The sequence below is a fragment of the Odocoileus virginianus genome, unplaced genomic scaffold (assembly GCF_023699985.2).
Source record: "Odocoileus virginianus isolate 20LAN1187 ecotype Illinois unplaced genomic scaffold, Ovbor_1.2 Unplaced_Contig_11, whole genome shotgun sequence".
Lineage (NCBI taxonomy): Eukaryota > Metazoa > Chordata > Mammalia > Artiodactyla > Cervidae > Odocoileus > Odocoileus virginianus.
The window spans coordinates 1,885,374-1,900,521 of record NW_027224328.1 but is presented as its reverse complement, the minus strand read 5'-3'; the positions used below and the strand labels follow the sequence as shown (position 1 = coordinate 1,900,521).

The 15,148-nt window shown below is 37.6% G+C and overlaps 1 protein-coding gene across 1 annotated transcript; it reads right to left on the bottom strand.

The window, feature by feature from the left end:
* Positions 1-4,291: 4,291 nt before the first annotated feature.
* Positions 4,292-13,414, bottom strand: CLEC1B (C-type lectin domain family 1 member B). Its single transcript, XM_020889260.2, has 6 exons — positions 13,188-13,414; positions 12,128-12,226; positions 10,950-11,063; positions 10,631-10,782; positions 7,059-7,165; positions 4,292-4,504 (listed from the first exon to the last, which is right to left on the bottom strand). The coding sequence occupies exons 1-6, from the start codon at positions 13,249-13,251 to the stop codon at positions 4,360-4,362; spliced, it is 681 nt and encodes a 226-aa protein (XP_020744919.2). The 5' UTR covers positions 13,252-13,414; the 3' UTR covers positions 4,292-4,359.
* Between the last annotated feature and the right edge of the window lie 1,734 nt (positions 13,415-15,148).

Sequence of the window (15,148 nt, the reverse complement as noted above, 5' to 3'; positions counted from 1 at the left end):
CTGAATGTAGCCCTGCTCCTTCCATCTTGTGAGTGATTAAACTGTCCTACTTCTAGCCATTGGATAGAAAAGGGGAAGCTGGAAAATGTACAACCACTTCTTAAAAGTCATGACCTTGAAGTACTGGGTATCACATTCACATCCACTAATAACGTCCGTGTTTGGTTCTAAAGGTTAGGCTGGATCAACATAATTTTTGCCTGGCTGGCAAGATTTCTGTAGTAACTTCACTGTAGAAGGGAAGCATGAATTATTTAATGGATGGAAGATTGTTTCTGCCACATCCTGTGACTACAGTATTGGTATTGAGAAACTTGATACTTTCATCATCATTCGTATATTGGCCATTTGTCCTCATGGCCAAAAGTCATGTCTCAGTAATTTACAGTCTGCAAATCCCAACTATCTGCAAAATTCTTTTGTTTCAGTGTCTCACTGGATCAATTATTGATCTCTGTAGGAGAAGAAACTAAAGGGCACCCTCCAGGGGTCATCTAAGGGCAGTTAACAAGGACACTTTTATAAAGTTTTGGGAAGGATTAAGGGACTCATTGGAAAAGACCCTGATGCTGGGAAAGATTGAGGGCAAGAGGAGAAGGGGGCAACAGAGGATGAGATGGTTGGATGGCATCACTGACTCAATGGACATGAGTTTGAGCAAACTCAGGGAGATAGTGAAGGACAGGGAAGCCTGGAGTGCTGCAGTTCATGGATCGCAAAGTCAGACACCATTTAGTGGCTGAACAACCACAGCAACAAGGGAACCAAAAACAGGGGTGAAATATACATTGGTGAGTTATTATCATCCCTGGGACCAAAAGATTAAAGAAAGGGTGTTTGTTGGAACTTTGTGACCTATCTGATAAGGTCACGGCCTAAGATATAGAATGCGCAGCCTTTGCCAAACCACAGCATGATAGGAGAGAGCCAGTGGAATAAACACCAGGATCATTCTCCCCTTTCACCCCATGAACATTGCTGCTGCTAAGTCACTTCGGTCGAGTCCGACCCTGTGCGACCCCATAGAGGGAAACCCACCAGGCTTCCCCCGTCCCTGGGATTCTCCAGGCAAGAACACTGGAGTGGGGATGAACATTGCTAGTAGCTCCCCAAAGTTGAACTAACTGTAAATCAGAGGCCAAGTTTGCCCAGATACTACTGTATATTTGAGCTCTGCCTCCCAAGGTGTATGATGGGACCAAGAACATCTCCAGAAGCAAAAGGGGAATATTCAGCAAATTCTCCAAATATTTCATATGATTTTTATGTGACCTGAGATTCTGACATAGAAAATAAGGTGACTTAACTCCCTTCCATCTTTTCAATGGGGCAGTTTCTATCTTGAGGTGACAAAGAGGAAGAAACAATAAACATAAAAAATATGCATTAAGAGTCATGTCAGGAATGAAGAAATGAAACCTCAGTGACAGACATTAATTTCTGTCTGGGGTTCTCAAATTTTATCTTCACTAAATATCAGATCTAGTTTGTTCCCAGTATGGTATATTCTCTGATAAATCTCTTTGGGAAAAACACTGGGCTCTCTTAACCAAAGATTAATATGCTACTTGTATTACTTTTAATGTTTTTAATCATACTGTCTTATTTATTGTTCCAAGTACTGTTTTGAAGGTCTTTTACATGCATTACTTTGATTTTCACAGCAGCTCTGTGAAATAGTTACTATTACTAGTATGTTGCAACTAAACTGCAAATAGAAGCATGGACAAGTCAAAATATTTTCCCAAATTCATTCATGTATTAAGTGGAAGAGTTAGTATATAAACTAGGTGAGCTGATCACAGAAACTGTGCTACTAAAATCCAAGCTATTCTGACTTCATGTAAAGATACTTTTGGTATAAGTATCAGATACAAAGAATCTTTGTAGGTATGGTTTGATTGGTTTACATTTTTTAATTATAATTTTTCCATCCACTAAAATATTATTCTTTATAATTCAGTCATATATAGTGATATAAAATCTGTGCTTTCCCATTGGGGAGAGATAAAACACTAAGTTGCAGAGATGTGGCTGATCTTTGGAACTAATAATTTGGTTTTCTCAATTATTAGTTCCAATTTGTACTCTCTAAATGGACAAGTGAAAATAGGAAAATAATGGCGTTATGCTCCAAAGCCAAATCTCAAGATATTTGAAGCAGCAGCAGAATCCTCAGTATTTCTGTTCTTCCCCAGTGTCCCTCCCCCTGCCAAATCTGCTTGTTTATTGATTGTTTAAAGCAAAGCAGCCAAGTGTCTTTGGATGTCAGTGGCCAGAGCTATAAAACTTACACATATTTGTTGAGTATTAATTATATGCTTGGTACTCTGCTCAATGTTTTACACACTATGTTAAATGATCCTCACAATTACTTTCTAAGTAGGGTAATAATATTAAACTCATTTCATAGATAAATAAACTGAGTTTTAAAGAGAATAACCAATTTATCAAAAGGCAGATAGGGAATAAGTTGTAGTGTTTCTCAAGATGTTTTAAAGGACATTTGTATCAGAATCAAGTTGGAGCACTTATTAAAAACATAGGACTCTGGGTTATCACAGAGCACCAAGCTGAGTTCTCTGTTCCGTATAACAGATGAGTGAAACTGGATGGGAGGGAGGCTCCAGAGGGAGGCAATACACACAGCTAATTCACTTCATTGTGCAGCAGAAATGAATACCACATTGTAAAGCAATTGTTCTCCAATAAAACCAAACAAGAAATGGGACTCTTTCTTCTCAGCCTTCCCACTGAGTACCATAACTATTTGAATTTGAACTCCTGCATGTTTTCACAAGCACCTTAGCTGAGATTTTGAGAATCATGCTCATAAATTTTAATAACACAAATTTAAGAGGAAAGAGTACCTTTAGAGAAACTGTGAAAAGAAATGAAAATTTTGCCTGTTATCCTGTTAAAGGGTGCCTCTCTCTCCACATATCTATAAATATTGCATGAGTTACTCAGCAAAAACCAAACATAGGACTGTCAGGAAAAGAAATAGATAAAGCATTTGTGCTTGCTGTTCAACTAGCCTGAGAAACTTGCATTTACTTATTTTCAAGTCCCATTTGTTTTCTTGCAAACTTTTTCTTCTCTTGGACAGAACATTATTGCTATTGAATCTGACCAGAGGTAGACTTTGAATAGAAATTATATATTTGTATAGTGTTTTACTGATTACTGTGCTTTCTAAGGAATTGTCGCAAATAATGAGAAGCAAATATTTTTATTTTTTATGAGCCAGGAGCTGTGCTTGAAGGCATAGAATAAAAATTAGGAGCCACATTGTGCTTGCTTTCATGGCATTTCTGATATAATTAACGCTCTGAGGTTTTATTTTAGGTTGTAGGACTGTGAGGTATATGATGGGTGTTATCGTATTTTTAAACATGAGAAAATGAAAGTTAAGAGGCTACATGACTGGCCCATGGCTGTACTTGGGTGATCATGCCATCTAAATTATTCTCATTCCATCCGTGTCTCTAGAGATTATCATACAGAGTAAAATAAGTCAGAAAGAGAAAAACAAATATTGTATATTAATGCATATATGTGGAATCTAGAAAAATGGTATAGATGATCTTATTTGCAAAGCAGAAATAGAGACACAGATGTAGAGAACAAACATATGGACACTAATTGGGGAAACGGGGAGTGAGTGATATATTTGCACTATTGATGCTCTGTATAAAATAGATAACTAACAAGAACCTACTGTATAGCACAGGGAACTCTACTCAGTGCTCTGTGGCGACCTAAATGGGAAGGAAATCCAAAAAAGAGGGAATATATGTATATGTATAGCTGATTCACTTTGCTGTACAGCGGAAGCTAACACAACATTGTAAAGCAACTATCCTCCAATAAAAATTAATATAAAAATAAATAATTCTACTGATTTCAAGTTTAGTATACTTTCTCTCACCTTATGCTGTCCTTCAAACTTAGATATTTCGCCCAGCTTAAGTCACTGAAGCCCTGACTTTTCTTGTTTCAATGTAAAATGTATGTATTTATGTCTGAAGAAGCAGTGAATCATAGTATTAATATCTTGTGATAATTAGGGATGGAAGACAAGGAGAATGAAAATTAATGGGAACAGAACAATTGGGAAACAAATGATGGGTTCACATGCTGGCTTCTGGATGTTTAAAGAAGGCACTAACCTGTTCCTCAGTATAAAGGGCTATATAAAGAAGGAGCTAAGTGTTGTTGGTAGGATAGATAATGCAAAGATGACTCCAAGCAGAAAAAAGGGAAAAATAGGCAATTCTGTGGCTAGTGCTTCCTTTGCCCAGATCTTTTATTGTACAATCAAGCACTTATCCGTGATGTTCTGCCTCTGTCTTTGCATTAAAGTAGTTGTTCCACCTTCACTATGCCTGCTTTCCTTTCACACATTAAGTAATGTCTATTCTCACAGAAGGTAGGGTGAATTTTTCCATTATGAAAATAAGCACAGTTCATATTTTCTGTTCCAGTTCCAGAAAGCTGCAACCTGTGAATGGAAAAGGTAGAATGAGCTCCTTTAATAGCTAAATAAACAATCACCAATCAAACTCTGGGTCTGGGCTTCTCTCATGACTCAGATGGTAAAGAATCTACTTGCAATGCAGGAGACCCAGGTTCAATCTCTGGGTTGGGAAGATCCCCTGGAGAAGGAAATGGCAATCCATTCCAGTATTCTTGCCTGGAGAATTCATGGACAGAGGAGCCTGGTGGACTGCAGTCCATGGGGTCACAAAGAGTCAGACACAACTGAGTGACTAACAATCAAACTCTGTGTGAAGTAGTCTGTTGCACAAAGTGAAGATAAGAAGTATGAGGGAAAAAAATAAAAAGCAACATTCAGATCTTTGAGGAACTTCCAGCCTGCTTCAGAGTATAAAGTATGTACATGTGAATAGCACAATAGCAACTTAGTATACCTTAAGATTAAGTAGAAGTGAACAGTAGGTACAATAAGAGTCCAGAGGAAAAGATGGATGGGGATCTGAAATGATGAGAAAGACTTTACTTTTTCACCTTTTCATGGAAGATCAGGCTTTAGTTCTGTTTTGAAAGAAGGGCAGGATTTAGATAGAGAGGAGCCCTGTCGGACCATACCTACACAGGGTGGAAATGAGCTCAAAGAAAAGTAAGTTGATTAGTTATTTTTGAAACACAGATATATGTTACAGGGTAACAGATATAAGACTTCATTATAATTGTTCACTTGTCTATATTTCTTGCTACACTGCTATAACAAGAGAACAAAGGATGGATATTTATTAATTCATTTGCCAATATCTGCAGGAGACCTAGGTGGCTCAGTGGTAAAGAATGCCCCCTGCCAATGCAGAGGACTCAGGAGACTCAGGTTCGATCCCTGGGTCAGGAAGATCCCCTGGAGGAGGAAATGGCAACTCACTCCAGTATTCTTGCCTGGAGAATCCCAAGGACAGAGGAGCCTGGTGGGCTACAGTCTATGAGGTCGCAAAGAGTCGGACACAGTCGACTGAGTTAGTACAAGCACACGCATGGCAAGGGATACCTACTACATGCCAAAGTTGCTCATGCGCTGCTAATAGAGTCATAAACTAAACACAAGGTCTTTTCTACTGGGGCATTTACATTGTAGTGAGGGAATGTTGGTAAGAAGCCAACAAATAAATAGAAAATTTCAGAGAATGGTAAAAGCAATAATGGAACAGTGTGATGTGATAGACTTGAGTGGACATGGTGGAAGGAGGCTAGTTTAGTTTGGGTAATTAAAGATGTTCTCATTGAGAAAATGATGTTTAAACAGACTTGAGTGACAAGAGGGAGCCTGCCATGGAGGAGGTCATTCTAGAAGGAAACAGCAGGTGCAAAACCCTAAGACCACAAAACATGTTTAATTTATTGAAAGAACAAAGGGGTCACCAGTGCGCCTGCACTATTGTGAAAAGGCAGCAAGCAATAAATGTAAAGTCCAGATCTATGAAGAAGCTTGTTTGTACTCCTAGTACTCATGAGTCCTGTCCATAATAAAAAGTTAATAAGTATCTGTTGAATAAATTAATTAAAAATTAAGTAATCATCAAATTTTGCAAGTTTTGATTGTCAGTTTACATTTTAAATGTAGAGACATTGCACAGTGTGAACAAAAGGTGACTAGAGATTAGAAAATCATATTAAGTAACTCAGTGTAATTGATCCTTTTGCCTGGATTGTCTGTAGAAGGTTAGAGCCTTTTGACATGAACTTTAGAATCCTCTTGTAATTGATAATGTGCCTGATTCTTGGAGACCTCTGAGGTAGAAAGTGAAAGTCATTCAGTCATGTCTGACTTTTTGCGACCCCATGGACTGTATAGTTCATGGAATTCTCCGGGCCAGAGCCGGTAGCCTTTCCCTTCTTCAGGGGATCTTCCCAACCCAGGGATTGAACTCAGTCTCCCACATTTGCAGGTGGATTCTTTACCAGCTGAGCCACAAGGGAAGCCAAGAATACTGGAGTGGGTAGCCTATCCCTTCTCCAGAGGATCTTCCTGACCCAGGAATCGACCCAGGAATCGAACCAGAGTCTCCTGCATTTCAGGTAGATTCTTTACCAACTGAGCTATCAGGGAAGCTCCTGATAGGTAGAAGACAAGGGAAAATGATACAGAAAAGTCAAAAAAAGACTCAAAGTAAGATGTTCCAACCATAAATCATAAGGATGAAAATTTTGTTCTCAAAATATGTGAAGAAAATCAGATCAAGCTAAAAACAAAACAAAACCAAGCACACATGTAAAATGTTCAGTGGTAAAGTTAAGGGTAGAAACAAGTGGGAAAAAGTATCAGGAATAGAGGTGGAGTGCAACTTAGATGAAGAGCAGAGAATGGGAGAGTCAGAAAGTAGAATGGAAATTGCAAGCGCTCTCTTGTTAGGATTAGGGAGTGAGTAACTCAGTCACCACTTTTGTAACACACAGTACAACATAGAGTCACTTCCCAACTTTTAAGTAATTTGTACTCAAGAGCGGAGAAGATCTCAGGAATAAAAATTCCTAGTTGTGCTCTGTATTCTGAGTGTCCAATGACTTACTCAGTTTTGGAAAGAACTGAGCCATCTTCCCACCTCCAGACGTCACTGGATTTCTGGCGGGACAATCCAATCCAACGAATTAATCCAGTCCTGCTATTGAGATATTGCTATTGCAAACACAAATAATTATAATGGTCAGAGTGTCTCTACAGTTCTTATAATGGCATAAAGGAAAAACTTTATGATAAGACTCTGGACAAAACAATGGATTATATGTCTATATTAATACCAATTGATTATATTTGATATTTAGAATTATACCAAGTTTACTTGTTCTAGCATAAAAATATTTGTAGGATACAGGGAAAAACTGTAAACAAGATAGATAATATTCTAATAACCCTATATATTTATCTTCAATCAATTGAAGGTTAAAATCCCAAATAAAGTACCACATATGAGAAGGAAAATGAAAAATACATTGTTGATAAAATTTTATATTCCCTAGAATTAAGCTCTGCTTGCTTTGGTTTCATTGCTTAGCTTGTATACAAAATCTTCATATAGAAAAATCATTTTTTTTAGTTGACTGGATAAAAGAGATGTCTTTCTCAAAGGGATTTACAAATGACATACATCTATTATTTTTCTACTTTGAAATTACCTCTATTTACTATGCTATATGGGATTCCCTGGTGGCACAGTGATAAACAATCCACCAGCAATGTAGGAGACAGGAGTTTGATCCTTGGGTTGGGAAACAGCAACCCATTCTAGTATTCTTGCCTGGGAAATCCCATAGACAGAGGAGCCTGGCAGACTACAGTCCATGGGGTCTCAAAGAGTTGGATATGACTTAGTGACTAAACACAGCACTACTTATTCATTTTGTTCATTGCCTATTGCTCCAACTGGAATAAAGTTCCATGAAGCTAAGAATTTTTGTAGGTTTTGTTAACACACAGGTTCAAGTCCTGGAATTTGTTGAATTAATGGATGGATTTATTGAATTAATGGATGGATCAATCAATCAATCTATCTATGGGTAACAAATTAGAAGAAAGTCAAATGTTCATATACTCGCATACCTCTCAGAAAAAAATAGATAAGAACATGTTCTTGGCAAATAAAAATGGCTTGAGCATCTTGGCAGGAACATGAAACACAAGATAGCATTCCATGAGAGAGATTTCATGAGAGTCACTTATTTCTTAAATGTGAGCTACCTGTCATGTTTCTGTCAATTTTTTTTTCTTTAAAATACATCCACATTATATACCTCACTATAGAGTTGACAGATTCAACCTGAAATTCTGCCCAAAATTCAACTATTTTTTATTCCTCCAAAATTACATTACTTCTTTTAATTGTGCATCTTCAACATGATATTGGTCTATAGTAATAAGACTTAAGAAGACATGTTTAGTCTCTAATTAACCTCCTTGTAATAGAATTGAGATTTTAAGGCACTCTCTTATTTTGTCTGATTTGAAAGAAATTAATTTATCTGACTATCTTCTCTATGAGTCTGAGCCCACAAGAAGAGAAAATATGTAGTACAGCAAGTTAGAATAACCGGACATACAAATGAGCATGAATGTCACTGGGTTAATTTCCTCTTTTCTGGTCCATTACTGATTATTTCAGCTCTCAGTAAGGTACAAGTCAATTTTGCTGATTACTTATAGCAGTTCTGTAGAAAATGACTTGCCTAAATATTTGACTTCTACTGAATCTCTGTCTGCATAGAACCCAAATCCTTATCTATTTCAATTTACATTTGATTTCATTTTAAAATGCAAAAATGTAAATAATTACTATATTCAAATTATGGGATAAATACAATAAACTTCTGTCTTTTGAAAAATATGTGCTTTCATGTATATGTATGGCTGAGTCCCTTCACTGTTCACCTAAAACTACACAACATTGTTTATCGGCTATACCTTAATACAAAATAAAAACTTTAGAAATGTGTATATATATACACATATGTAAGAGTTTCTTGATTAAGGTGAAAGAGGAGAGTGAAAAAGCTGGCTTAAAACTCATTATTCAAAAAATGAAGATCATGGTATCCAGTCTCATCACTTCATGGCAAATAGATGGGGAAATGATGGAAATCGTGAAAGACTTTATTTTCTTGGGCTCTAAAATCACTGCGGATGGTGACCACAGCCATGAAATGAAAAGACACTTGCTCCTTGGAAGAAAAGCTATGACAAACCTAGACAGCTTGTTAGAAAACAGACATTACTTTGCTGACAAATGTCCATCTAGTCAAAGCTATGGTTTTTCCAGCAGTCGTGTATGGATGTGAGACTTGGACCATAAAGAAAACTGAGTACCAAAGAACTGATGCTTTTGAACTGTGGTGTTGGGAGAAGACTGTTGAGTCCCTTCTGCAATAATATCAAATTAGTCGATCCTAAAGGAAATCAACCCTGCTGAAGCTGAAACTCCAATACTTTGGCCACCTGATGCCAGGAGCTGGCTCACTGGAAAAGACCCTGATGCTGGGGAAGATTGAAGACAGGAAGGGGAGGGGTAACAGATGAGATGTCATCACTGACTCAATGGACATGAGTTTGAGCAAGTTCTAGGAGATGGTGAAGGATAGGGAAGCCTGGCGTGCTGCAGTCCAAGGGGTTGCAAAGAGTCAGACCAACCGAGAGACTGAACAACAGTGTTTTGACAAACTGTTATTGGGTAGAAGGGAAACTAAAAGTCTTGGCTCCTGGCTTGCTCCCAAGATTTACAAAAAGAAAAGCTACATTCAATAAAAAAGGGAGAGTGCAGTAGTGGATGTGAATGTGTTTTGCTTGGAAAGAGCTTTTGTTAGAAGCTGTCAAAGATGTAAATGTGGAAGAGGAGAAATATTTTAAAATGTTTTCAACTGTGTTAATCCCAATTTCCAAATTCCTCCCACCACCTCCTTTCCCCCTTGGTATTCATACATTCGTTCTCTACATCTGTGTCTCTATTTCTGCTTTGCAAATAAGGATCATCTATACCATTTTTCTAGATTCCACATAGCTCAGGGAACTCTACTCAATGCACTGTAATGACCTGAATGGGAAAGAAATCCAAAAGGGAGGGAATACATGTATCCATAGAGCTAATTCATTTTGCTGTGCAGTAGAAATTAACACAGTGTTGTAAAGCAAAGCAACTGTACTCCAATAAAAAATAATTTAAACTATTAATTTAAATTAATAAGATTATGTCTGGGAGAGTCTGTGAAAAGACCGAGTTTGTACCATGGTTCATTCAAAGAGTCAACAACTTAGCAAAAACTGAAGAGGCATGTTATGTTGGGATAACACTGATATTTATATTTCACAATCATACTGAGTTTCTTTATACTTCCAGATTCTTTTCTGAATTCATAAATAGAGTTAAGGAAACTAAGAAACTATCTTAACTTTTGTTTCAGAGATAATACCAGAACTCAAAGTTTTGTTAGTTCTATTTCAGTACTTTCTACTCTCAAATGTTGTAGTTTTTACCGAGCTTGATAAACTTCTCCGATGAGAAAAAACTGGATGACATAGACAAGTGCTGAAGATTTGTCTCCTTTGAGATTTGTCTCCTTATGACTCTCAAGATATTTGACACAGAAATATCCTTACCAGGATGCTCTTGCTGGTGATCTTCACAAGAGTAGCATTTACGTCAATACAGTACTTCTTACTCTCTACCCACGTCAGGTTGTGCTTGAAGAATCCATAGCAACTGTCTCCATAGTATCGCCAGTTTGTGTCACATGGGTTGCACTTGTGACCTTGAGGAGAAATCAAGCATAGGATCCCTTTCATTCTGAATTAAGTTTACATTTTCCTCATCTTCATTGTTTCCTGCTTATCTCAAGATTCTTTACAGATAGCATCAAAAAAAATAAAAATTACTCCAGAGTTAGGGGAGATGAAGAGGTTACCAAACCATACTTACTTTCCTTTTGTCCTGATGATTGTATTAAATCTTGACAGACCTTCTTTACTAACAGTTTCAGAGTTCCTGAGAGATTTTCATTCTCGGCTTGTAGGTAGTTTTGCTGCATGACAGCTAGATGTAAACATTAGATAATCATTTGCAATTAGGATCAAAAGGGCGATGCAAAAAATGTCCTCTCTATGAACTTTAAATTCAGTACAGTTGTCAATCTATGAAGTATTTACTGGATACATATGAGTAGTGTGTGTATGTGCTCAGTCACTCGGTTGTGTCCAACTCTTTGCAACCTAATGGACTGTAGGCATTAGGAATTCCTCTGTCCACAGAATTTTCCAGGCAAGAATACTGGAGTGGGTTGCCATTTCCTCCTCTAGGAGACATATGAGTAGATGAGTGCTGAAAAGTGATCACGGTAAAATGGGTATAAAGAACACATTAAGTACTGTGCAGAATGGCAGCCGAAAGTTCTCCAAAAATAAAAAAATAAGAGAACTATCAATACTTGAAGGAGATGATCACACGTAAGAACATGCCATGATCAAACCGTATGCCCAAAGCGGCTGCTTTGACCTTTCCTTGAACACAAACTTTTAAGCGCGTTTCACAGAGGTGAATGACCTCTATTATTATGCTTCCATATCATACCAGAATATTCATGCTTGTTGTGCTCAAAGCACAGTGACATTGGAATTAATCACAGGTGGTGAATGAAACATTCTAAAATATCTTATAGAAAAATAAACAGTATATGAACAATTATACATTATACAGATTTTTTATTGTTTATTAGCTCAGTTATGTCCTACTCTTTTGATATACAATGGACTGCAGCCCACCGGGCTCCTCTGTCCATGGAATTTCCCAGGCCAGGATACCGGAGCAGGTTATTTTCTTCTCCAGGGGATCGTCCTGACCCAAGGATTGAATCTGAGTCTTCCATATTGTAGGCAGACTCTTTATCATCTGAGCCATTGGAGAAGTCCAATTAATTCAATCTAAAATTTAATTTTAATCAGAAAATAAAGGTCAGAATTCTCCCTTACTGAGAGCATCCTGGCCCCTAAGCATAGGATGATTGGTGTGGTGACAAATATGCAAATAGTGACAATTAGGCTTGATGACATACACCAGGACACTTAGGTATGTCACATCATTAGGAAAAAATCAATACTTACACATAAGCGCCAAAGCCACCAGCCCGACAACCATCCCCACGCATAAGACCAGCAGAGTCAAAGCCATCACACGCCACAAAGGGGAGGAAGCAGGTTCCACTGCGGGCACACAATAGAGACACCAAAGGTCAGGCAGCACGGCATGACTATGGGGCAGCATCACCCCATCCCTGCCCTGCCAGGATTCTCCAAGTGATATAAACTGCTTCCTCGGTCCATCTTGCCTTTGCTCCCGTGGTGATCACCAACAGTAAACACGACCCACTCCATTCCCACTCCCCCTGGACTCCTCTCTGAGTCAGAATGTAACTAGCTGCTAAGGTTTTTGTGTGTTTGGATTTGTCTTTGTTTTATGTCCAACTGTATAAACAAATGTGGTGATAATCAATAACTATATAATCACACTCATTTGCTGACATCTTAGAAAATGGAATTTCCAAACATTCTCTTCTCTTACCCCTCCACATTTATATTTATATATTATATATATATTTATATATTATATATATTATATATATTTATATATTATATACATTTATATATTTATATATTTATATATTATATATTTTTATATTTTTATATATTATATATATTTATATATTATATTTATATTCCCTCCACATTTAACTCTGTAAACCTTAGTATAATGTGCCCTGCTTGTATCTTTTGTTGTTTATGTGAAGTGTTAGTCACTCAGTTGTGTCCAACTTTAAGGATTGTAGCCCACCAAGCTCCTCTGTCCATGGAATTCTCCAGGCAAGAGTACTGGAGTGGGTTGCCAGGCCCTCCTCCAGGGGATCTTCCCAACCTAGAGACTGAACCCGGATCTCCCACATTAAAGGCTGACTTGACCGACTGAGTCAAGGGAAGACCTATGTTGTTTATATTCTAGGTAAATATATCTGAGTTTATGCAGATACCACCTAAATGCTGTTGGGAAAAAAGGCCATTCAGGAAAAGAAAACAAAACTATACATGCTATCACTAGTAGAAAAATGGAAACTAGGGTAGAACCATTTCAATAGTTCATTTGCAAATTGCTGGCTCTGGGAGTTCTTACCTGAAGTCAGAGCTGGTTTTTGAGCTTTAATATTTAAGGTGACATATCCATCTTCATCCTGCATGGCTTTCCTTGGGCTGCAAGGGAGTTCAGAGTTCAATGGCTTCACAAAATGTGTCCACTCTGATGATCTCAACGTCTACCCGCCTGTGATTCTCCTCTGTCTGCTAAGTCGGAGCCACATGAGTTGGGGCACATGGTTTTTTGTTTTTTGTTTCTTTCCAGGAAGCCCTTTGATAGCTGCTCAGAGATACATGGACCTTGAACACAAAAACACAAAAATAATAACTTGTGGTAAAGGAGTAGATATGGCATTTGTTTCCTGTTTCCTTAGCTTCCATTCTGAATATTCCATCATGTATATCCTTTCGAAGAACAAAAGTTCATGCTTCATCTTAACCTCAGCAGAGTGCAAATCATGTTGTTTAAGCAGACTGACTTCTGATGAAAACTCATGGATAAAACATCATCAGATAAAGAGTTTATCTCTCTGTGATAAATGAGCCTGATATAATTTGATCTAAGATGAGCTATATTCAATGTTCCATGGTCTTGTGTTAGAATGTCTAATTATGGCCTAGAATCCTTCTGAATTATAGCATCTTTTTCATGTCAAAGTTTTAAAAAAATCAAGAAATCCACATGAGGCAGGATTTATATAGGTTAGGTTTATGCATCAAAGGAAAACAATCTAATACATTGAAATAAAACAAAATGATATATTGTCTTTTAGTAACATTTTCACTTTAAACCAGGCTTCCCTGGTAGCTCAGGTGGTGGGGGAAAGAAAAAAAAATCTGCCCGCAATGCTGGAGACCCTGGTTTGATTCCCTGGGTTGGGAAGATACTGGGAGAAGGGAATGGCAACCCACTCCAGCAGTATTCCTGCCTAGAGAATTCCATTGACAGATCATGGGGTCTCAAAGAGTCGGACATGACTGACAGACTATCACATTTTCACTTTAAATTGCCAGTAATGATAACTGTAACCAGAGGCTGAGTGTCTCTTGCTTGGATCTATGTTCCATGAGAATATATTTGCCTTTATTTGTATCTATCAAGTGTGGTTTTGTAGTGTTAGAAATATGCTAGATGAGTACAGAGACTCTCAAGGTCAAAGGAGGCCTGATAACATTAGTTTTAATTCTGCTTCCTCTCACTGCATACCCCATAAATGCAAGCTGGATTACTCAGCAAAAATTAAGCAGAGAACTGCAGGAAAAAGTGGTAGATAAATGCTATTCTTTTCCCTTCTCCAAAATCCAGAGGTTTGCAGATGTCTCTCAGTCACCCCAAAAGGCCTGCCACTGACATTTTATTTCTACTTGCACATTTTTTCAGTAGGCTCTATTTTATACATAGTAGTGTATATATGTTCCATAACTTTTTCATATCTTTTTCAAATTCTTTTCTTCTTGAATAATGCTCCTTCTTCTCTTGGCTTAGGAAAGTACAGCTGAAGAAGCTTTTATTCCAAATAGCCTGATGAATTTGCATTTGGTATAAAAACCTTTGTTTAATAGAGATTGATTGTTATATAAATTACCTCTTTTTTAAAAGTCTTTATTGAATTTGTTACAATACTGCTTCTGGTCTATTTTGGTAATGATAGATAGAGGATGTGTAAAAAAGAAACAAGGAGAATCCAGAAGGAGAAGAGGGAGTCAGAAAAGTGGAATAAGCATTATTTAAAGTGAATAGGTTAAGTAATGCATAATTATCAGACAACAACTGTAACAGAGCTTTTTGTTACACATAAGAGAGAAAATGAAAGGGGGAAAATGTATTAGACCACCTTCACAACGCTGGCTGAGATGTTCATCATGCATATGTGTGCAAAACCCCTGTAAGTAAAAAAGTTAGATAACAATCAAATGGAATGTGCATGCTAAGTCACTTCAGTCATGTCCGACTCTTTGTGACCCCATGGACTGTAAGCCCATCAGGCTCCTCTGTCTGTG

Coding starts and splice junctions, on each gene's coding strand:
- CLEC1B (XM_020889260.2), bottom strand. CDS start 13,251: ATGCAGGATGAAGATGGATATGTCACCTTAAATATTAAAGCTCAAAAA. Junction 7,166..10,630: donor TCACCAGCAAGAGCATCCTG/GTAAGGATATTT, acceptor TGTTTGCAATAG/CAATATCTCAATAGCAGGAC. Junction 4,505..7,058: donor TCAGTTCTTTCCAAAACTGA/GTAAGTCATTGG, acceptor TTCCATTCACAG/GTTGCAGCTTTCTGGAACTG.